Here is a 24886-nt window from a genome sequence, read left to right as displayed (position 1 = left end):
ATTGGTGGTTGACAAAACGGAAGCCTGTTGCTTGTCGAGGGCGGATCAAGAGTTTTAAACATGAAGCAAGGATTAATAATGAGGCTTCTCCGGGCCTACCTAAGTACTCTCTAACTTTCTATCCTCATCTTCATGTGTTTCTCTAAGTACAGTACATGCATTTCGACGTCTGTGTCTCTCTATCTCAGTGTATTTGTGTGCATGTGTTTGTCTCTGAGTGTCTCCATGTCTGTATTTATCTGTGTATCCGTGTCTTTGTGTGTGTATGCATGTCTCTGGGTGTGTTATGCTTATTTTTGTGTCTTTATGTATGTGGATGATTTGTGTCTCCATGTTTGTGTGTCGATGTTTATTCGCGGATAATGTTTTTTTTCACATGACTCCTCTTTTCCTCAAAATTCACGGATAATAAGGTTCCATTCCACAAAAATGTATAGAATAATCCGCAGATAATCCTAGATAATGGGCGTGGCCTGCGGGTATGTGACGTCACATAATTAAGCCCCGCCCCTCACACGTGATCTCACTTCACGGTGACGACACGCAATATCGTAATCACGCACGCTGCTAGTCCACGTTATTCCTGGTTGACAAAACGGGAGCCTGTTGCGTGTCGAGGGGTTTATTAAGGGGTTTCTCAGGGCCTACACACATACCGGCGCGCGTGTGTTTGTGTGTGCACATGTGTCTGGCCATGAAAACCACTGATAATGTTGCGTTACCTACAACATAACAGAGTGTCTGCACACACTCAATGTTGCTCAACCATATATCTCTCGTGTGTCTCAGTGCTTCCGTCTATATGTGTCTCTCTACATCTCTGTCTTTGTACTTTACCTTCCTCTCCTTATTTCTACGTGTGTTTCTAAGTCTAGTACCTGCATGTTGCTCAACCATATATCTCTTAGGTGTCTCAGTGCTTCTGTCTATATGTCTCTCGCCATCTCTGTCTTTGTACTTTACCTTTCTCTACTTATCTCTATGTGTGTCTCTAAGTCCAGTACCTGCATCTCGGTGTCTGTTTGTGTCTCTCGATCTCTGTATTGGTGTGCTTGTGTGTGTCTCTGAATGTCTCCATGTTTCTGTGTGTCTCTATATTTCTCCGTGTATCCATGTCGTTGTGTGTTTATTATGCATGTTTCAGTGGGTATGTTCTGTCTGTTTTTGTGTCTTTACGTATTTTCGCGTGTGTCCATGTTTGTGTATCTGGATAATATGATGTATGTTTCACGTGACTCTTATCCGCAAAATTCACGGATAGTAGGGTTACATAATACGATGTACTCTTGGATTCCTTCCATTCCTTGGCTGCTACACCACTAATATTTTCGACCTTCCGTAATTTCTTATGGTGACAGGTCCTGCCAAAGCCCACCAAATTGTTGTAATTAGTTGCATATGGGTGCCCGACCCTATGCATATCAGTAATCACATTCTGGAAAATACCAATTAATTTCAATTACCCATTAACCTGACGTTTTTAGACTATGAAAAGGCATTCTACTCAGAAATATCAATATGCATATTCGGAGGGAAATCAGACAAGCTGACACTTTTCCCAGAATTATTCACAGTGAAATTAGGAAAATATTTAATTGGAGAAACATACACATTCAGTAGAACCCCACTTAACGACCACCCCGGTTGACAACTAACGACGGACCTCAATAGAGCCCATTGTGTATTGTATAGTGTAGTGTATAGTAGCGGAGTGTATAGTAGTGTAGGGCCTCCATAGAGCCCAATGTGTTCGCTTACCGACCATTCCTATGTCAACGATGGGCGTACGACGAGCACGCAACTGCTCATTTCGGCCAATCGGCAAGCTTCAAAGTGATCTGACCAGGCCTCGGCCAATCAGTGATGTCTATTCATGAGCATTGGGAATTGTTTACATTTGGTGTTGGCTGCCTTTGAAGTGGAAACATATCTTTTGAATTCTTGGTGTACTTTATTTCCTATACTCGCTTCACGACCAAATCACTTAACAACCGGTTTCATAGAACCAATTACCGTCGTTAAGAGGGCTTCTATTGTTTTTATTAATGGAGAAAATATAAACCATCTCGTCATAAGAATGTGTAATAGCCTCCTTTGGCTCAGGGCTGTAAACGGGAGATGATCACTGCCCCAATTCTCATTTTAGCAGGAACTCAGTTTGGCCCAACAATTCTCATTCTCAGAGATGTTATTTTGAAAAATAACCACCTAAAAACTATGTCGCAAAAAAAACTGCTGTATTTATGCTACTCACCACTTTTTTCTAACTAACCCTATCCTTCCCTTCTCTATGGCTGCAGGATTCCCGCTTAGCACGGAACTGGAACCAAAGAATGTGCACATTGTTAAGACATATGTAATTATGGAGCAATATATCGGCTGGGGGCTGCATTTCGTACAGCGCGGAGAATATATACAACTGGTTTCACTTACTCCTGGAAGTTATGCTCAACGAAACGGAATACTGCAGCCAGGTAAGACACTGCACACATGCACGGGCCAAGCAAGTACTGCGATATGAGGTGTAGGGATGCCCATTATGTTTTTGATGTTTTTTTAAAACAACAGTACATCAGACGTGGCCAAGTGGTTCAGAGGTCAGAACACTGAACTGAGAGCCTTTGAGATCCTGAATTCAGATCTGGGTTTCAGCTGCCTGTGACTAAAACAGGTTTGGTCTCAGCTCGGTCAACAATGATGACATGTTTGGTAACATCACGTGAAATTTGGTGTTAAAATTATTCTGATGAAATTCGAGCACAGAGACTGATGGGGCAAGTTCTAATAGTGGGCACCTATGAAGAGTTGTACATTGGCGTGGTGAGCACCTCACCCAGCCACATTTGTATTCCCAATGCTGATGTTTACACAATGCACCAGGTGCTCATTTAAGATGGAATTGATCTCGGAAAGGCCCAGGACACCATTTAGATATCATTCATTACAGTTGATGTCACTGGATTTATGGTGCAGTGCGTAAATCCCTGCACCACTGCTCCAAACACGTGGCAATTTCCATTCACCACGACACTTGTGTGAGGCTATATATATTTCAAGGTCGTTGTTGTGTCCACACAACATCACCCGGTATTCACCACTAAGTGGCAGTGACATCACCACGGCGCCTGTGCCAGGCCAGATGCACTTTGAGGCCATGTAAAGTGTCGAAGGTTCGCTGACTGGAGGTCACCTGACACAACCAGGTGCCATGGTTTGACTGAGATACCTGGCAGATGCACCAGCTGACCTCCCTCCTGTGCCAACTTACCGCATTTTAGCTGCCTGGCACTCTGCTAGTCATTGTGAGCGTCGCTCCTCTGCCCTCCGTTGTTGTTGGAGGGCGACTGCCTCCAACTGCCTGGGTAGCGTCCTTCATGAGCTTCCTCCAAAGAGGACGATCTTGACACCGCTGGTACCAGTCTTTGGCGAATCCACTCAGCTCCACATCAGCCCATCTATTTTCCAGCCCGTGTTGTGCCCGTTTAGCCCCCTCTATCTGGCCAAACAGAAGATGCTTAGGCATAATGTGGCTGGACATGTCAGCTACATGACCCAGCTAACGCAGCCTTACCTTCCAGAGGAGCTCACTGATAGAATTTGTAAGCTCCTCACGCAATACAGCTTGGTTAAACGCAGGATGGATCATAGGCAGGCCAGCCTGAATTTTCTACCTGGCATAGATGTTCCATTAGAGGGATCCACGTTTCACAAGCATAGATAAGGGAGGGCATGACTAGCCGTCAAGCTTTGTGTAGAGCGATAGACCAGGACACTTCCACACAACAGTATGCAGGCAATTAAAAGATAATGCCGCCTAACTGATTCGGAGTGAGACCTCACCTGTCAAACCAGAGCTAGTCATAAGCATACTTCCCAGGTATGGAAAACTCTCCACTCTCTCCACAACTACTCCATCACCAGTGGGAAGTTGATGGGCTGAATTGTTTGATGGCACAAAATACCCAGGCAGATGCTTAGTTTCGGTGAGGCTGATGGTAAGACGTCACCTCTTAGTGGCACACTCCAGATATAGCAGCAGTGTCTCCAACTCCTCTGAGTGAACAGCAATTACCCACGACAGCCTGGAACTTAAGAGCTTCCCATACCTCACCGCCACACTCCCCCACCGCCTTCATTATTTTGTTCAAAGAAAGTGCCACTCCTTGTGGTTTGGCAGTTTACTGCCCCGAGTGGAAAACAGTTCACTCATGATAACTGGAGCCAGAACCGATATACTGGACCTCGTGTATTCCACAGAGGTCCAGGTGGTACCCGTCCATATCCTGCCAAAGGAGTTGCAGCCTCACCTCTGCAATGATAATTTGAACATTCCACGTGGCCAATCGCAGCAATAACCTGTTCCTGGAGGAACCCCAAGATGGGGGGGGGGGGGGTGGGGTTCATTCCATCTCTGCCAAATGAAGTTTGGCCAGTAGGCGTCATAAACACTTGTCCTCTGGGGCCTCCAGCATGAGCTTATTTCAGTGTTTCCACCGTGGTGCTTGGTAGAACAAGTGCAGCCCCTCGCACACACATGTCCATACGTACATACAAGCACATGCACAAACATGAGCTAATTAGCAGATGAACGTTGTGTCTGTTTCACTCCACAGGAGATGTGCTGTTCAAGGTGGGGAAGGCAAAATTGCTTGGCTTCAGACTCTTACACATCTCATCCATGGTGAACGCGATAAAGACTGGTACTGCTATACGCGTCACTGTGTACAGGAACTTCATCCCACTGCTGGGGCAATGGTACGTTCGATGCATATAATCACTAACTTATGCATTTCATTCCCATGCTCACCTGTTTAGTATATTTGAATTTGAAATTATCGTAGCACTAGTGGAGGTTTTTAAATATTATTTGGCATAGATATAAAATCCTTTTCTGTTGATTTTCCACGCAAGGTAATCCTCCCTTGCACCATGAACACCAAAACTGAAAGGTGGGCATTTCCTGAAAAGCGGGCATAGCCAAGTGCCAAATGTGTGGTTTGGATTAAAGGTAGGGTATTGGGAGGTCTCATACCTCCTGTCGATTTAGGAAATTGGTTAGGTTCATTGGGTAGACAAGTCCTCGTGGCTGCTTGGCTAGTTGATTGTGACTAGCTACTTGCCCGTTTTCTCCATTCTATTGCAAAGTTCAGCCTTTTGACATTCTTGCCACTTTTTTTTGTCGTGTGTTCACAGCACCACCAATACCACTGCTGCTGTTGCTGCTCCGGATGCTGGCCATGCGACCAGGGCAACAACGTGCTCGCGGTGCAGGGCGTCCCACTACCCGCTGGGGAAGGGTAAGTAGCAGACAGCATTGCCCACTTGGGGGAGGAGGGGGTAGCCAAAATGTATTCATTAAACGTTGGAAACAATTTAATATATTTCTTATTATTATTTATTATCTTACCTCACTTAAACACAATATCAAAATATAGTCAATCATAGTGCGGAAAGAAGGAGGAAGATACATAGTTTGTCTTGTAATATGATGAGTGTGGATGGTAGAGCTCAGGTAACGGTCAACCTTGTGAATTGAGTCCTTGATATGAGCACAAGTATCAAGATGTGAAATTTATGAGAACTATGGCCGTGGTAGTACCTATACATTAATAATGAGGAAACGAATGAATGACAGAGGATTGCTGGCATGAATAAATGAGCGCCGCAACATCAATCAATCAAAGTGCTTCGTGGTGGATCCATTGAGCAGGGTTGGGGGCAGGAATTAGGTGACCTTCCCAAAGAAAATTCCAACTTTTACCAAAAGGTATTTTGAACATCGATGCAATCATTGCTCTGTGCTTGTGTTTCCAATACTGACCACTGTCCGTTTAATATCTCTCCACTCTTTCCCCCACAGTGTCCCCACGGAAACTGTCCATGCAGACCACTGGACCGTCTGCTCACAGCAAAGTGGTACTTCACGGGAACACTTGTGCAGACCATAATAAAAAGGAACAGTTTAAAAAAGACTTACAGGAGGAGCAGCAGCCACATCAGCAAAAGCAGAAAAAGTGAGTAAAAGCAAGCACAGTAAACAGTCTGCAGATGCGTTGCCACTGCAGCTGCACAAACGTACAATCAGCAGACACACGGCTAGCGGAGAGGGATTCTAGCATGGCACAATCAAGGGGCAGGTCGACGCCGCTGTCCAAACGGACGAGCTGGCCGTTGATCCACTGTGGGATGCCGTGAGCTGGGACAACTCGGACAGCCGTTCCAGCAGACACAGAGGAAAATTCGAGACGTCATGCCAGAATCAGACCAACCCTCCCATTGAGTTTTCATCCCTAGCCCATCTAGCGAGCGATAATGGTTGGTTTTCTCAGAGGAGAGAGAAATTGGTGAAGATCTGACATGATGGGCACAATAACACCTTAAACCCTTGATCAAAAGGGGGTGGTTGGTGAGCCATGACATTGCCAGAAACCCTGGAGAGTCAGGCCGCATTGTAGGTGAAGTAACGAGTGATGAACACAACGTAGGGATAAAAAATCGTCAAAGGGCTGCTACAAAGTGTTTTGAGGAATAGGTTAGCTTGCATAGTGATTATAACTTGGGAAAACCTCCAGCTCCATATGAATAGCAGTTGTGTACGGTTGTGTCATGGTTGTTGTGGATAGTGTAGGTTATTGAGTGGTTGTGGCTAGCTATGGTTCTTTACTGTAAGAATTGCGATAGCCTTTCTCACATAGTAAACGTAATTTATGGTGAACATAATTTATTACACTCTATTAAACTATGATAAACTGATAGTTGATTACAACTAGCTACTTTGCCCTTATTCTGTATTCTATTGTGGAGTTCAGCCTTTTGACATTCTTGCCGCTTATTGTTTCTTGTGTTCACAGCAAGGAACATGCTACCATGACAGCCGTGAGCACCACCACCAATGTCACTGCTGCTGCTCCGGATAATGGCCTCACCACCAGAGCAAGCACATCCCCACAGGCCAGGGAGTCCCATAACTCGCTGATGAAGAGTAAGTAGCAAACGGCATTGCCAACTCGGGGGAGGATGGGGCAGCCAGAATTAATTGATTAAACGTTTGAAACAATGATTTGACTGAAACAGTTTCAAAGTTGTTTCTGTGCTGCACTGCGAATTATGAGCTGCGGCTAACATGAGTGGTGAGTTATATTTAGAACAGATTCCAGGTTGTATTTTGCACCCACCTGCAGTGACGAGCACAGTGACGAATGGTAAAATACTTCCCATGACTTTCGTGGCATGGGGGAGGTGTTGGTAATGGATTGACAAAGGGCTATATATTTCTAATTATTTATGATCTTACAACAGACTTAAACACAAGATCATAAGATAGTCAAACAGAGTGTGGAAAGAAAGAGGAAGATAGTTTGTCCTCTAATATAATGTGTGTGCATGGTAGAGTTCAGGAAAGGGTCAACCTAGTAAATTGAGTCCTTGACATTAGCAGATAGATCAAGATATTAAATTTATGATAACTATGGCCATGGTAATAACTATCCATTATTGATGAGGAAGCCAATGAACGACAGGATTGCTGGCAAAAATCAATGAGCGCCGCAACATCTATCAATCAAAGTGCTTCGTCGTGGATCTATTGAGCAGGGTTGGGGGCAGGAATTAGGTGACCTTACCAAAGAAAATTTCAACGTTTGCCAAAAGGTATTTTGAACATCGATGCATTCATCGCTCTGTGCTTGTTTCCAATACTGACCACTGTCCGTTTAATCTCTCTCTGCTCTGTCTCCCACAGTGTCCCCTGGGAAAGACTTGCAGGAGCAGCAGCAGCCGCATCAGCTCAAGCAGAAAAAAACAATTCAGCTTGAATTCATGCGCGTTGGCTACGAGCGGACTGTGGAAATTGACATTCCAGAGTCCATGGTGGGGTCGACTCAGGGACAGAAGGTGGAAAAGGAGGCGGTCACGGTGCAGTCCCGGAAGAAGGAAGTCCTCTCGCAGTGAGTAAAAGCAAGCACAGTGAAAAATCTGCAGATGCTTTGCCACTGCAGCTGAACAAACGCACAATCAGCAGACACACGGCTAGCGGAGCGGGATGCTAGCACGGCACAATCAAGGGGCAGGTCGACGCCGCTGTCCAAACGGACGAGCTGGCCGGTGATCCACCGTGGGATGCCGTGAGCTGGGACAACTCAGACAGCCGTTCCAGCAGCAGTGACAGGGACATGAATGGTGCTGAGAGTGAGCTGGGATTGACGTATCTCTTTTGAAAGCTAGGCTGTGCTCACCTCAGCAGACACAGAGGCGAATTCGAGATGTCATCCCGGAATCAGACCAACCCTCTCATTGAGTTTTCATCCCTAGCCTGTCTAGCGAGTGATAATGGTCTGGGTTTTCTCAGAGGAGAGAGAAATTGGTGAAGATCTGGCATGATGGGCACAATAACGCCTTAAACCCTTAATCAAACGGGGGTGGTTGGTGAGCCATGACATTGCCAGAAACCCTGGAGTCAGGCCGCAGTGCAGGTTAAGTAACGAGTGATGAACACAACGCAGGGATAAGCAATCGTTAAAGGGCTGCTGCAAAGTGTTTTGAGGAATAGCAGTCCACTTGCATCGTGATTACAGCTTGGGAAGACATTCAGCTACATATGAATAACAGTTGTGTACGGTTGTGGCATGGTTGTTGTGGATAGTGAAGGTTATTGAGTGGTTGTGGCTATGGTTCTTTGTTGTAAGAATTGCGATAGCCTTTCTCACATGGTAAACATAATTTATGGTGAATATAATTTATTCCACTATAATCAACTATGATAAACTAATAGTTGATTACGACTAGCTACTTGCCCCTTATTCTGCATTCTAATGCAGAGTTCAGCCTTTTGACATTCTTGCCGCTTGTTGTTTCTTGTGTTCACAGCAAGGAAGATACCACCACGACTGCCGTGAGCACCGCCACCACCACCACCAATGTCACCGCCGCTGCTCGGGATAATGACCCCGCCATCAGAGCATGCACGTGCCAACAGCCCAGGAAGTTCCACGACTCGCTGATAAAGAGTAAGAAGCAGACGGCTTTGCCAACTGAGGGGAAAAGGGGGCAGCCAGAATGAATTAATTAATCGTCTGAAACAATTTTATATATATTTGTTATTATTTATGATCTTACAACACTTAAACACAAGATCAAAAGATAGTCAAGCAGAGTGTGGAAAGAAGGAGGAAGATACGTAGTTTGTCCTCTAATATAGTGTGTGTGTATGGTAGAGCTCAGAAAACGGTCAACCTAGTAAATTGAGTCCTTGACATTAGCAGAGGTATCAAGATATTAAATTTATGACTATGGCTGTGGTAATAACTATCCATTATTGATGAGGAAGCCAATGAACAACAGGATGGCTGGCATGAATCAATGATCGTCACAGCATCAATCAATCAAAGTGCTTCGTCGTGGATCTTTTGAGCAGGGTTGGGGGCAGGAATTAGGTGACCTTACCAAAGAAAATTTCAACGTTTGCCAAAAGGTATTTTGAACATCGATGTAATCATCGCTCTGTGCTTGTGTTTCCAATACTGACCACTGTCCGTTTAATCTCTCTCTGCTCTGTCTCCCACAGTGTCCCCTGGGAAAGACTTGCAGGAGCAGCAGCAGCCGCATCAGCTAAAGCAGAAAAAAACAATTCAGCTTGAATTCATGCGCGTTGGCTACGAGCGGACTGTGGAAATTGACATTCCAGAGTCCATGGTGGGGTCAACTCAGGGACAGAAGATGGAAAAGGAGGCGGTCACGGTGCAGTCCCGGAAGAAGGAAGTCCTCTCGCAGTGAGTAAAAGCAAGCACAGTGAAAAATCTGCAGATGCTTTGCCACTGCAGCTGAACAAACGCACAATCAGCAGACACACGGCTAGCGGAGCGGGATGCTAGCACGGCACAATCAAGGGGCAGGTCGACGCCGCTGTCCAAACGGACGAGTTGGCCATTGATCCACCGTGGGATGCCGTGAGCTGGGAGAACTCGGACAGCCGTTCCAGCAGCAGTGACAGGGACATAATGGTGCTGAGAGTGAGCTGGGATTGACGTATCTTTTGAAAGCAAGGCTGTGCTCACCTCAGCAGACACAGAGGCGAATTTGAGACGTCATGCCGGAATCAGACCAACCCTCCTATTGAGTTTTCATCCCTAGCCCTTCGAGCGAGTGATAATGGTCTGGGTTTTCTCAGAGGAGAGAGAAATTGGTGAAGATCTGACATGATGGGCACAATAACACCTTAAACCCTTGATCAAAAGGGGGTGGTTGGTGAGCCATGACATTGCCAGATACCCTGGAGAGTCAGGCCGCAGTGTAGGTGAAGTAATGAGTGATGAACACAACGCAGGGATAAACAATGGTTAAAGGGCTGCTGCAAAGTGTTTTGAGGAACAGAGGTCCACTTGCGTCATGATTACAGCTTGGGAAGACCTCCAGCTACATATGAATAACAGTTGTGTACGGTTGTGGCATGGTTGTTGTGGATAGTGGAGGTTATTGAGTGGTTGTAGCTATGCTTCTTTGTTGTTAGAATTGCGATAGCCTTTCTCACATGGTAAACATAATTTATGGTAAACATTATTTATTACACTATAATCAACTATGATAAACTAATAGTTGATTACGACTAGCTACTTGCCCCTTATTCTGCATTCTATTGCAGAGTTCAGCCTTTTGACATTCTTGCCGCTTGTTGTTTCTTGTGTTCACAGCAAGGAAGATGCCACCACGACTGCCGTGAGCGCCGCCACCACCATCACCACTAATGTCACCGCCGCTGCTCGTGATAATGACCCCGCCATCAGAGCATGCACGTGCCCACATCCCAGGGAGTTTCACGACTCGCTGATAGAGAGTAAGTAGCAGTCGGCATTGCCAACTCGGGGGGGGGGGGAGGGGGCAGCCAGACTGAATTAATTAATCGTTTGAAACAATATGATGGAAACAGTTGCAAAGTTGTTTCTGTGCTGCACTGTGAATTGAGCCACAGCTAACATGAGTGGTGAGTGATATTTAGGACAGATCCTGGGTTGCGTTGTGCACCCACCTGCAGTGAAAAGCACAGTGACGAAGAGTATAACCCTTCCCATGACTTTCGTGGCATGGGGGAGGTATTTTTCAATAAGTAATGGATTGACAAAGGGCTGTATATTTCTTATTACTTATCTTACAACACTTAAGCACAAGATCATAAGATAGTGCAACAGAGTGTGCAAAGAAGGATGAAGGTAGTTTGTCCTCTAATATGATGAGTGTGTATGGTCGAGCTCAGGAAACGGTCAACCAAGTAAATTGAGTCCTTGACATTAGCAGATGTATCCAGATGTAACATTTATGACAACTATGGCCGTGGTAATAACTATGCATTAGTGATGAGGAAGCCAATGAATGACAGGATGGCTTGCATGAATCAATGAGCGCCGCAGCATCAATCACTCAATCAAAGTGCTTCATGGTGGATCCATTGAGCAGGGTTGTGTAGGAATTAGGTAACTTTACCAAAGAAAATTCCAACGTTTACCAAAAGCTATTTTGAACATCGATGCAATCAACGCTCGGCGCTTGTGTTTCCAATATTGACCCCTGTCGGTTTCTTCCCTCTCTGCTCTGTCTACCACAGTGCCCGCTGTGAAGCTGTACGCACCAACCAGCAGGTGGACTCTCCAAAGCCACCTACTGTACAAGAGCAGCCGTGCAGTCCTCGAGCAACAGGATCTCAAAGAATATGCACAGTGGCAATATCAGCAGCAGCAGGAGCATATTCAGCGCAGCTCTTTGAGACAGGAGCGGGCACAGGAGCGGGCGCAGGAGCGGGCGCAGAAGCGGGCGCAGGAGCGGGCACAGGAGCGGGCGCAGGAGCCGGCGCAGGAGCCATCGCAGGAGCGGACACAGGAGCCATCGCAGGAGCCGGCGCAGGAGCCGTTGCAGGAGCGGACACAGGAGCGGACACAGGAGCGGGCGCAGGAGCCGGCGCAGGAGCCGGCGCAGGAGCGGGCACAGGAGCCGATCGCCGCCAAGATCCACAAGAAGAGAGGCCTCTGGAAGCGACTTAGGACATTCTTCTGCTGTTGAATATAATTTTTTACAGAGACCTCTTCGCATCTGAAATGGATGTGGATACAGCCACATTTGTCGATGTGATTTGTAAATATTTTTCATAATGTATCAAGAGTTAAGATTATAATGTACATTTTTTTATTGAGGTACTGGTTGTTGCGAATGTAAATAAATATTCTGATTCTGACTTACCGTGAGTCCTGATGCTGGCTTTATTGTCGGAAGGGGTGCAATCAGTCAACACAATTGTACACACGGGGCAGGCATGCACACGCACACATAAAGAGATACACGGGGCACGCGCGTACAAATACCCGCCATTCGCCACTAAGTGACGGTGATGTCACCACGCTGCCTGTGGTATGCCAGGTGCATTTTGAGTCCACGTGAAGTGTCGAAGGCTCACTGACAGTGGGTCATGGTATAGACTCAGGTACAATGGGTTGACTGAGATGACTGGCAGATGCACCACCTGTGCCCCCTGCTGTGCCATCTTTCTGTGTTTTAGCCGCCTGGCTCTCCACTCGTCGTGAGCGTCGCTCCTTTTCCCTCTCTTGTTGTTGGAAGGCGACTGCATCCAACTGCCCAGTGGCGTCCTTCACGAGCCTCCTCCAGAGGCCGATCTTGACAAGTCCACTCAGCTCCAAAACTTCCTGTACTACATCGGTCCATCTCTTCTCTAACCCGTACCATGACCGTTAATCCCCCTTTATCCAGCAAAAAGAAGCCTGGTTAAGCCCATGATGGATCATAGGCAGGCCATCCTGAATCTTTCTAATCAGCGCAGATGTTCTATTAGAGGGGTCCACGTTTCACAAGCATAGAGAAGGGATGGAATGACTGTGGCAGAGAAGACCCAAAGCTTCGTGTGCAGCGACAGATCAGGGTTGGGATCAAACCCACGACCTTTTTGCATAGCAGACGAGGTAGTTGACATGTCGTCACCACAGCTGGAACTGCTAAACACCATTTTACGGTTTTGTTTTTCATGCTGTGAGACATGTTTCATGATTAATGTTATCTTCGCAAACATAGTTGTTGCCTGTACGAGTACCTGCATCTGTAAAACTATTAAAAGTGGGTGTAACCACGCTACACGTGTACCAGGCCTACGGCTTGTTTATTTTACTTAAAATGTAACGTATTCGCATCAAACTTGTAAAATGCACCAATTCCGTTATGAACGCTTTGTCGCGGAGTTTATTGGGCCAACATTTCTGGTCAACAGTGCCACAAAGTGTTCCATTGGTCCGTTTATTACATCGCGTTTCTGAAAACGTGTTTATTGACAGAATTGTCAGGACAGATCATAAGGAAAACATTGTTAAGAAACATTTATTTTATATGTGTTCACAGCGCAGGATTGTGATGAGGGTTCAGTAACTAAAAAGTGTATGGCCCCAAACAGCTCAAGGGGTCCTGGATGCATCATGAGTGGTGGGTAGGTGGTGGGGGGGGTGATTCGTGGTTGGTGGGGGGTGGGTGAGTGGTGGGGGAGCACCATCTACAGTGGGGATGTGTGGTGCCACAACAGCGAAGCCGCTCCGTCGAAACCGGGGCCGCCGCTGTGCTGCTGCGACCAAGAAGCCACCTGCCTCCCGTCACAGCACTTCCCCCGCCACCCTCCCCCCCCCCTAAACACACACACACTCAAGTAGGGCCTCATGGGGAGGGGGGGGCAACTGCCCTGAGTTTTTACCCGAGAAGCCTCTTCGTGGGGGTGCTCCACGGTTTCTCAGGGTCAGGGAATTGGCAGCCCCCCCCCCCAGGCCAAATGGCACTGCGGCGCCGTGGCTTAACTTAGAATTAAATGACCACGGCGAACTCACTGAGAACCACAGTGAGGAGATGCCCAGGACACACGCGGACCAGCAGACAGGTGGGGAGCGGGGCAGCGCGGGTTAAGCGTCTCTACCTATGGTGCACCGCGGGTTAGCGTCTCTACCCTTGATGCACTGCAGATTAACGGCCCTACCCATGATGCACCGCGAATTAACGGCCCTACCCATGATGCACTGCGGATTAACGGCCCCAACCGTGATGCACCGCGGATGGGCGGTGCGAGGGCTGTGAAAGGAGCATAAAAATGGACGCTTTGGGGAAGCACAGGGCCACTTTTTTTCTACTGGAGATCAACAGGAGGGAGGATCGAGGAGCCGTCACCTCACTGTTACTCGCACGTCTGTGAGACGGGGCAGAGAACAGCCAGATTCTGTTTACAGGATCATCTATCTGCGACCTCCATCGCTGCGAGGTCGGACCGTAAGTACGAGGGAGAGAGGTAAGACAAAGGGACGAAATTCGGAGAAAAAATAGAGGACAGACAGGTCGATTAAGTATCAGGCAGTAGACAGATAGGTTAGACCTGTCCTGCTGGTCCGTACTGACACGCGCAGTCTAGTTCGTTTATTCGTGGGGAATAAACCGTCAGTAGGGTATAAACCGCGTCGTGTTGTCTCTGTGAGTACGGAGGGGCGGTTCGTGGTGTGGCGAGCCTGCCCGCGGTGATTCTTTTGTTTGCGCGTGAGTGAATAATTTTACCCACGTGTTTACGCTCGCACGGGTGTTTTCACTCGGGGCTTGACGCGCATGCCGGGGCAGCAGTAATGTGCTATTACCCTGGGAATTAAAGTACGGGTCCTTCGATCATTAAATTCACTAGTGCGTGGTGTGGTGAGCCTATGCATCGTGTGGTACTGGTTGTAGTTCGCCCGCGCCAGTACGGGGGCGTGCAGAAGCAGCGGCGCTCACGGCACTCGCCACGCGTGTAGCGCGTAGAGATAAATTGGGGAGCGGGTATTCCGCAGCGCAGCCTAATTAGTTGCTTCCGAACGCCTGCGACGGTAAATGAAGCAAGATTACACAATTCAAGCACGCGATGCTGCTGGCGGTGGTTACCGCGTGAGTAGAGCTGCGCCGTGAGGTACACGGGCACCCACGGGCATAATCATACACCGGGTGTTGCAGTTGTGGTAGTGGTATGACTTTAACGGGGGAGTCGGGGGCCAACGTCCCCGACAATTCGGTGATGGCGGGGGACGGTAGCCCCCACAGATGCGCCATCTGGGGATGTCGGCATCACGCGAGTCTGCTGAGGTTTTTGGTGATGGTCGAGAGTGTAGTTTTACATAGGAGCCCCTCAAACAAACATTCTACAAACAAAATGAGGGTACCCCAATGGGTTCTCCCTTATCGCCAGTGGTAGCGAATGTTTTCATGGAGAAATGTGAGACAGATGCCATCCAGACATCCACCCTACGTCCTTCCTTGTGGAAGAGATGCGTAAATGACACGTTCGTCATCTGGCCACATGGCCTGCCAGCACTGAACCAATTTCTCAACCACATTAATTCCATACACCCGTCTATCAAATTCACCATGGAAGTGGAAAAGGATGGCAAGCTACCATTCCTGGATGTTTTGATCGAGAAGAGACCTGATGGCTCTTTGGGACATTCGGTCTATAGGAAAGCCACCCACACGGATGCCTATCTAAAGCCTGACTCCCACCACCATCAAGCCCAGAAGAATTCCCTCATCAAAACACTACACCATAGGGCCCGTTGCATCTCCGACCAGCACCACCTAGCTAGTGAGTTGGAGCACGCACACCAAGCCCTTAGGATGAATGGATACTCGGACCGTACAATCCGCAAAGCTGCCTCCCCAGCCATGGGGAGACAACCTTCTGAGGATCCAACCAAAACCATCACTTTACCATACATAGCAGGGGTTACCAAAAATATTTCCAAAATCTTAAACAAACGTAAGATCCAGGTTCGTTTCAACACAGTACACAAAATCCGTGATTTAATCACACCTCTAAAGGATGTGATTCCTGACATGCAATACCCTGGTGTCTACAAACTGAGTTGTGGTTGTGGCAGCAGTGACATTGGGGAAACGAAACGACATGTCTCGGACCGCGTTCATGAACATAAGGCAGATCTGAAACACGGTAGGACCAATACATCTGCCGTTGCTGATCATTGTTTTAACGCTGTGGGCTCACACGAAATTGATTTTTCCAAAACGAAGGTACTCTGCAAACCCACCGGCTATCATCAGAGATTTGTTCATGAAGCCATCCAGATACAGTGAGGGAAAAAAGTATTTGATCCCCTGCTGATTTTGTACGTTTGCCCACTGACAAAGAAATGATCAGTCTATAATTTTAAGGCTAAGTTTATTTGAACAGTGAGAGACAGAATAACAACAACAAAATCCAGAAAAACGCATGTCAAAAATATTATAAATTGATTTGCATTTTAATGAGGGAAATAAGTATTTGACCCCCTCTCAATCAAAAAGATTTCTGGCTCCCAGGTGTCTTTTATACAGGTAACAAGCTGAGATTAGGAGCACTCCCTTTAAGAGTGTGCTCCTAATCTCAGCTCGTTACCTGTATAAAAGACACCTGTCCACAGAAGCAATCAATCAGATTCCAAACTCTCCACCATGGCCAAGACCAAAGAGCTATCCAAGGATGTCAGGGACAAGATTGTAGACATACACAAGGCTGCAATGGGCTACAAGAACATTGCCAAGCAGCTTGGTGAGAAGGTGACAACAGTTGGTACGATTATTCGCAAATGGAAGAAACACAAAAGAACTGTCAATCTCCCTCGGCCTGGGGCTCCATGCAAGATCTCACCTCGTGGAGTTGCAATGGTCATGAGTACGGTGAGGAATCAGCCCAGAACTACACGGGAGGATCTTGTCAATGATCTCAAGGCAGCTGGGACCATAGTCACCAAGAAAACAATTGGTAACACACTATGTCGTGAAGGACTGAAATCCTGCAGCGCCCGCAAGGTCCCCCTGCTCAAGAAAGCACATATACATGCCTGTCTGAAGTTTGCAAATGAACATCTGAATGATTCAGAGGACAACTCGGTGAAAGTGTTGTGGTCAGATGAGACCAAAATGGAGCTCTTTGGCATCAACTCAACTCGCCGTGTTTGGAGGAGAAGGAATGCTGCCTATGACCCCAAGAACACCATCACCACCGTCAAACATGGAGGTGGAAACATCATGCTTTGGGGGTGTTTTTCTGCTAAGGGGACAGGGCAACTTCACCGCATCAACGGGACGATGGACGGGGCCATGTACCGTCAAATCTTGGGTGAGAACCTCCTTCCCTCAGCCAGGTCATTGAAAATGGGTCGTGGATGGGTATTCCAGCATGACAATGACCCAAAACACACGGCCAAGGCAACAAAGGAGTGGCTCAAGAAGAAGCACATTAAGGTCCTGGAGTGGCCTAGCCAGTCTCCAGACCTTAATCCCATAGAAAATCTGTGGAGGGAGATGAAGGTTCGAGTTGCCAAACGTCATCCTCGAAACCTTAATGACTTGGAGAAGATCTGCAAAGAGAAGACAAAATCCCTCCTGAGATGTGTGCAAACCTGGTGGCCAACTACAAGAAACGTCTGACCTCTGTGATTGCCAACAAGGGTTTTGCCACCAAGTACTAAGTCATGTTTTGCAGAGGGGTCAAATACTTATTTCGCTCATTAAAATGCAAATCAATTTATAACATTTTTGACATGCGTTTTTTATTTTTTGTTGTTGCTATTCTGTCTTTCACTGTTCAAATAAACCTACCATTAAAATTATAGACTGATCATTTCTTTGTCAGTGGGCAACGTACAAAATCAGCAGGGGATCAAATACGTTTTTCCCTCACCATATATAAACACAGACAGAACTTCAACCGGTAAGATGGTTATAAACTGAGCAATCATTGGAAGGACATTATTAACCAGGTAAAGTCTTAACTGACTGTGATGTTTCCATCCTACCTGCCGATGTCAGCTGTTATTTCAGACTCTCTGAGTACATCACCAGGTTAAATGTCTTCACATTAACGGGCTAAGTGTTTCACTAACACAGCTACTATTGCCCCTCTCCCTCGATGTGGCGGGAGCTCTCGTTTTTTAACAGACTATAACTGGCTGTTATGTATCCGTGTATGTGTCTCTCTCTATGTTTGTGTCTCTCTGTTTGTCTCTCTGTGTGTATCTCTCTCTTTATTGCGTCTCTGTGTATCTCTCTTTGTGTCTCTCTGTCTCTCCCTCTGCGTCTCTGTGTGTCTCTCTGTGTGGGGGTTGTCTCTGTGTGTCTCTCTCTGTGGTTGTCTGTCTCTCTGTGTGTCTCTCTTTTTGTGTCTCTCTGTTTGTGTCTCTCTGTGTCTCTCTCTCTCTGTATGTGTCTCTATGTGTGTCTCTCTCTCTGTGTCTCTGTGTGTGTATCTCTCTCTGTGTGTCTCTGTGTGAGTATCTCTCTGTGGGGGTTGTCTCTCTGTGTGTGTGTCTCTCTGTGTGTGTCTCTGTGTGTGTCTCCGTATGTTTCTCTCTCTGTGTGGGTCTCTCTCTCTAAGTGGGTCACTCTCTCTGTCCCTCTCTATGTGTTTGTGTCTCTTTATGTGTGTCTCCCTCTCTGTGTATCTTTGTGTGTGTCTCTCTCTATGTGGATGTCTCTCTCTGTTTGTGGGTTGTCCCTCTGTGTGTATCTCTCTGTGTGTGTCTCTCTCCATGTGTATCTCTCTCGTTGATATGCTGGTCTCTCCTCGTAGTTGCTCCTGCCCGGCTCTGACATTGACATGCTAATCTTCTCATTGGCACAACCCCCGGTTGCTGGAGCCGTCTCACATTGACATGCTAATCACCTACATTTACATACAAATTCCATCTCTAGCTCCGGCCACGCACCCTTGGGTGAAGCCCACCTAGAGCCTATATAACCTCTTGTTGCAGCAGCTCTTTCTCATGCGTCAGCAGTTCTGCGGGGGCTGCTGCCCCCCGCCTCCTCCGTATCATTCATACTGCTACCCGACTGCTCTGTCGGGTTCGGGCTAACGCCTCCTGACTCCTCGTCCCCCTGTGCTCCCGCCTTTGTGGATGCTTGCGTAGGCATGCCTCAACCGGTAGGGCCGACGGCTTTACGTTTATGCACACTCTACGTACCCAGGCGCTACGCGGGTTCACTGGCGGCGTGCTCCGGTGAGCGTGCTCGCGAAGCACGACTCCGTCCCGCACGTGAACAACCGGGTACGCCGACGCGTGACTCCGCTCTGATTTAAAGGGGCCTTTAAACAACCGCGCATATACGCGCACACCCGGCGCTTAGCTCTCTACCTCGCTATAGACAGCAGCCGCGCATGCACGTGACCGCAAAACAGTCGCACAGGTACGCGAGCGTTAAGCACCACCAAAAACAGTCGCGTAGGCGCGCGCACGCTGAACACTCCGCCTCGTAGTAAACAACCGCGCATGCACGCGAACACCAAGCACGCTCCCCCCTCCTCTTCACACTCACAAAGACCATACGACACAGTTTATCCCCCTACTAGTCATTTTATTTACCGCGAGTAACCCGTTTAACTACGCGTGATTGTGTGAGTCAGCAGGCCCCCCTAGCCTATCCTTCGGGAAACCTAGGCTCAATTCACCCTGCCTATAGCTCCACTTTCTACCCTCGAATAAATAACCCAAACTTACCTCTCTCTCTCTTACTCACGCTTACTTCCACTCTGCTGCGCTGGAAGCTGTAGAAGGGCGATCCGTAGAGGATTGAGCCTGGCTGCGCTGAAGCTCGTCACACAGACGACTCGAACGGCTGACTCCAATGCTCCGTGGACCGCGATGATTTTTGAAGAACTCTGGTCCCGCTACCCTAAGCCTCCGCGCATTTATCCACCCTAAAGGCATTCCGTTGCTCTCGCGCTTGCCCACCCGTGCTCTTTAATATTCGGATCCATGACCTTACCTAGAACAAAAGGCATTCAGATGCTTCCGCACCCATGCCTGCCCTGTCCATTCAGAGGCCGAGTTATTCTCGTCTCTTTCACATTCGGATCCGAAATCTTACCTGTAACAAAAGCGTTCCGCTGTTCCCACACCCCGTGCTGCCTTGTCCATTCAGATTTCGGAATGCTCCTGTCCCGTTGTTATTGGGGTCCTAATTCTACCTATAACAAAGGCGTATCGCTGTTCCCACGCCCCGTGCCGTGTGTGTGATTTCATCCGCGGTGGCTTTACTGACCCTGCCGTAACCATGTCATTATAATATTGGGTCACGGTGCCGCGGTGCGGGCCAGCATCGGTGGCAGGTCGCCCAATTTCCTGGCCGCAGAAAACCATGAAGCTTGATCCCATTAGGGGCTTCTGGATAAAAACCCGTCGGCCAGGTGACCTTCCCTCCCGGCTCTACGTGGGGTGTGTGTGCGTTCGTGCGGGGGGGGGGGGGGGGGGCGGCGAGGGTGCGCCGCGTCGGCGTTGTCACCCCCCGGTGGTGGTGTCACTGCGGTGGGTACGGCCCCCGACGGAGCTGCTCCGCTGCGGCGGCACCACAGTTCTCCTGCTGTTTTTGTCTCACCTGATGACGGTTGCTTGTGTTGCTATCGAAACGTCGTGATCTATTAATTTTCTATCTACGTGACTTTACCGAAAGAACCAAAGCTTAAGTCTGCATCTGCAGCAATCGTGCAGATCGACGTTGTAGCGAGTGGCCATTGTGAGTCGCCCCTCGTTCTCACCCCCACCCTTTCGTTCAGCCCCTCCCCCCAGTTCGGCACTGTATAATGCCGGGGGGGGGGGGGTGACCTCGTGAGAGGATGGGGAGATTGACAGGAGGGGAAAGGAGCCCCCCTGTTGAGTGACAGGAGGGAGCCAGGAGGGAGATAGAAGCCGGCGTGGAGCAGCGTGGTGTGGCTGTGGAACACAAGGAGGCGGGTGCCTCTAACCATGCACCCTCATTGGGTGCTGCTGGTGCATCGAGAAACTTGACGCCGGACTGCCGAGAGATTGATAGAGAAGGAAAAAAACGCGAAAGGAGGGGTGAGGAGGGATGGCGCTCCATCTTCTACAAGGGGGGTGGGCATCTTCTACAGGGGGAGATAGGGGGTGAGTGGGGTGGGGGAGGCGGTGGGGTGGGTGGGATAAATGGATGGGTGTGGGGGTGTGGGTGGGCACCTATAGTGGGCACTTATGAAGAGTTGTATATTGGCGTGGTGAGCGCCTCAACCAGCCACATTTGTATTCTAAATACTGATGTTTACACAATGCACCAGGTGCTCATTTAAGGTGGAATCGACATAGGAAAGGCCCAAGATACCGTTCAGATATCATTCATTACAGATGAGGTCACTGGATTCATAGTGCAGTGCGGAAATCCCTGCACCACTGCTCCAAACACGTGGCAATTGCCATTCACCACGGCACTTGTGTGAAGCTATAGGTATTTCAAGGTCACGTGATGTGTCAAAAAGCCACACATCACTCGCTATTCGCCACTATGTGGAGTGACATAACCACGGCGCCTGTGCCAGACCAGGTGCACTTTGAGGCCATGTAAAGTGTCGAAGGTTCGCTGACAGGTCACCTGACACAACCAGGTGCCATGGTTTGACTGAGATGACTGGCAGATGCACCAGCTGATCCCCCCTGCTGTGCCAACTTGCTGTATTTTAGCCGCTCGGCATTCCGCTCGTCATTGTGAGCGTCGCTCCTTTTGACACCGCTGGTACAAGTCTTTGGCGAATCCACTCAGCTCCACACCCTCCTGTAACACATCAGCCCATCTATTTTCCAGCCAGTATTGTGCCCGTTTAGCCCCCTCTACCTGACCAAACGGAAGATGCTTAGGCATACAGTGGCTGGACATGCCGGCTACGTGACCCAGCTAACGCAGCCTTGCTTGCCACAGGAGCTCACTGATGGGAATGTTTCCAGATCTTTCGTGGATTTATGAGATCCTCACACAATGCAACTTGGTTACACGCAGGATGGATCATAGCCAGGCCAGTCTGAATTTTCTACCTGGCATAGATGTTCCATTAGAGGGATCCATGTTTCACAAGCAGCATAGGTAAGGGAGGGCATGACTAGAAGAGAAGACGTGAAGCTTTGTGTAGAGCGATAGACCAGGACACTTCCACACAGCAGTATGCAGACAATGAGAAGAGAATGCCGCCTAACTGATTCGGAGTGAGACCTCACCTGTCAAACCAGAGCTAGTCATAAGCATACTGCCCAGGTCTGGAAAACTCTCCACTCTCTCCACAACTACTCCATCACCAGTGGGGAGTTGATGGAGTGGATTGTTAGATGGAACAAAATACCCAGGCAGATGCTTAGTTTTGGTGAGACTGATGGTAAGACGCCACCTCTTAGTGGCGCACTCCAGGTACAGCAGCAGTGCCTCCAACTCCTCCTCTGAGTGAGCAGCAATTACCCACGACAGCCTGGAACTTAAGAGCTTCCCATACCTCACCACCACACTCCCCCACCGCCTTCATTCTTTTGTTCAAAGGAAGTGCCACTCCTTGTTGTTTGGCAGTTTACTGCCCCGAGTGGAGAAGTGTTCACTCCTCATGACTGGAGCCAGAACCGATCCACTGGACCTCCTGTATTCCATAGAGGTCCAGGTGGTACCCGTCCATATCCTGACAGAGGAGTTGCAGCCTCTCCTCCACAACGAGAGTTTGTACATTTCATGCAGCCAATCGCAGCAATAACCTATTCCTGCAGGAACCCCAAAATGGGGGGTTCATTCCGTCTCTGCTAAATGGAGTTTGGCCAGTAGGCGTCATAAACACTTGTCCTCTGGGGCCTCCAGCATGAGCTTATTTCAGCGTTTCCACCGTGGTGCTTGGTAGAACAAGTGCCAGGTGGAACGGTTAGCAGCCCCTCGCACACACATGTCCATACAAAGACGTACATACAAGTCCATTCACAAACATGAGCTAATTAGCAGATGAACGTTGTGTCCGTTTCACCCTACAGTAGATGTGTACAAAGATGTACATACAAGCGCATGCAAAAAAATGAGCTAATAGCAGATGACCGTTGTGTCCGTTTCACCCTACAGTAGATGTGTAGTGGGTCCAACTGAGTCGCAGACATTAACTTGGGAGAAACACTGTTTATTCAACACAACAGCAGCAACATAACATAACCTACGCTCAGGTCTTGAATGCCCATCTAGCCTTGTTACGGCAGAACTAGACACGGTTTGCTATCCCGGTTCGGACCACAAGCTGGGTTCCGGACCGCGTGGCTAGAGGCTTCTTCTCCCCGACGTGGATGTGCATCTTCGAAGACCAACATTTAAAGAACCCCGAGCTCCTCACGGAGCTCATGTTATATCCTCCTGGGCTGGGGCTGGCTCCGCCCTTAGCCCCGCCCACCTTCCAGGCTTCTTGGGCCCCTTCTCGAATGTGCCTGAGAGCTCTCCGGGACCACGTGACCACTCCTTGGCCCCTGTCCACCGGTGCCCCCCCCCTCCCCTCCAGTATCGTCCGGTCACGTGACAACAGGTCAGTCAGCGTTTCATGCCCCAGAGTAAGCCTGGCTGGCTGACGCTCGCTCTAGCTCCCTCGCTGGGAGCCGGCACACCACACTGCTCACGGGCCTTCATGTTAACCAGCGCTCACACAACCACCGCTAGTGTTGGTACTGCAGCCCGCAATCCGGGCTGCCCGCAAATGACAACATTACCGGCCGTGACTTCGCAAGTCCCGACACCACACAGTGACAAGTACAGTCACTACAGATGTGCTGTTCAAGGTGGGGAAGGCCAAATTGCTGGGCTACAAACTCTTCCAAATTTCGTCCATGCTGAACTCGAAAAAGACTGGTACTGTTATACCCGTCAATATGTACAGGAACCTCATCCATGCCAACAGACAGAACCCTGTGTCCGTTATATTTGTATTTTCTTGAAATAACAAGGATACAGATATACCAAGAAAAGGAAACCCACTCCCAAATTTTAACAAATGAGCATTGCGGGAAGACATAGTCGCCTTTTAACTGTATCACCACGCTATACAGACATGTTATGCACCCAGCAGCCCCAGTATTGAATTGCACATTAACTGCAGTAGCATGGGATTTCACCATCAACAATTGGCTTGTGATTTCAGATGATGTCAGTGGTGTTTTTGCCTTACCCTTAGAATGTTTCTCTTCATCTTTTTGCAAATAAACACTAACTCGTGCATTTCCTTCCCATGCTCACCTGTTTAGTATATTTGAATTTGAAATAATCCTAGCACTACCCAGTGGAGGTTTTTAAAATATTTGGCATAGATATAAAATTCTTATCTCTTGATTGTCCATCCAAGAGAATCCTCCCTTGCACCATGAGCATCAAAACTGAAAGGTGGGCATTTCCTGAAAAGCGGGCATAGCCAAGTACCAAAGGTGCGGTTGGGATTAAAGGTAGGGTTGGGATTAAAGGTAGGGTATTGGGAGGTCTTATACCGCCTGTCTATTTTTATATTCTTTGGTTCTTTCAGTGAAGTCACGTAGAAAAACCCGATATTGTGTTATAGTCTAACTGGGGAAAGCAGTGGTTAGCGCGCCTTGCACTATGAAACTTGCGTCAGAGCTCAATTGCGAGCCAGGGTTAGCATCATTGGTGAGTGATATCTGACTTGGTTCCTGCATGCTCTCCCCTGTTCACCAGCACTGACTGGTGAGGTGGAGTGTGGTCAAAACAACCACCAAGACCCATGTGTCACGTGGAGGCATTAATCTGGCAGTGGATTCGCCAAGGGGCAGTGCATTATTTAAACCAGCAATGCGATGCGCGTCGTACTTTCAATCCCAGAAATCCGCAGAGGAAATAGTAGTACCAATGTGGCTGGCTTTTGCCTATCACAACTTTATCCACAGCAACATTGTAATCGCTGCAAGAAAGAAGGCGCATCAACGTTAATTGCATCCAACACTTCGGTATCTGCTTCAGCTTTTTGCACATGTCCACTCTGGTGGACTGCTATGATGTATTTATATATACACATTCGGAGGGGGGGTTCCTTTGACTCCTATAATCACCTTTAACAAAG

The 24886-nt window shown here is 48.3% G+C and overlaps 1 protein-coding gene across 1 annotated transcript; it reads left to right on the top strand.

The window, feature by feature from the left end:
• LOC142905391 (uncharacterized) lies at positions 1-10550 on the top strand. The gene is made up of 9 exons (XM_076051947.1): positions 1-103; positions 2301-2474; positions 4614-4755; positions 5194-5297; positions 5861-6014; positions 6852-6982; positions 7742-7946; positions 8866-9005; positions 9563-10550. Exons 1-9 carry the CDS (start codon positions 61-63, stop codon positions 9769-9771), a joined length of 1302 nt encoding a protein of 433 aa, XP_075908062.1. The 5' UTR covers positions 1-60; the 3' UTR covers positions 9772-10550.
• Positions 10551-24886: the final 14336 nt, after the last annotated feature.

Source organism: Petromyzon marinus, chromosome 53 (genome assembly GCF_048934315.1).
Source record: "Petromyzon marinus isolate PM22_M1 ecotype Great Lakes invasive population chromosome 53, UKy_Petmar_22M1.pri1.0, whole genome shotgun sequence".
Taxonomy (NCBI): domain Eukaryota; kingdom Metazoa; phylum Chordata; class Hyperoartia; order Petromyzontiformes; family Petromyzontidae; genus Petromyzon; species Petromyzon marinus.
This window is presented reverse-complemented; position numbering and strand designations above follow the sequence as displayed.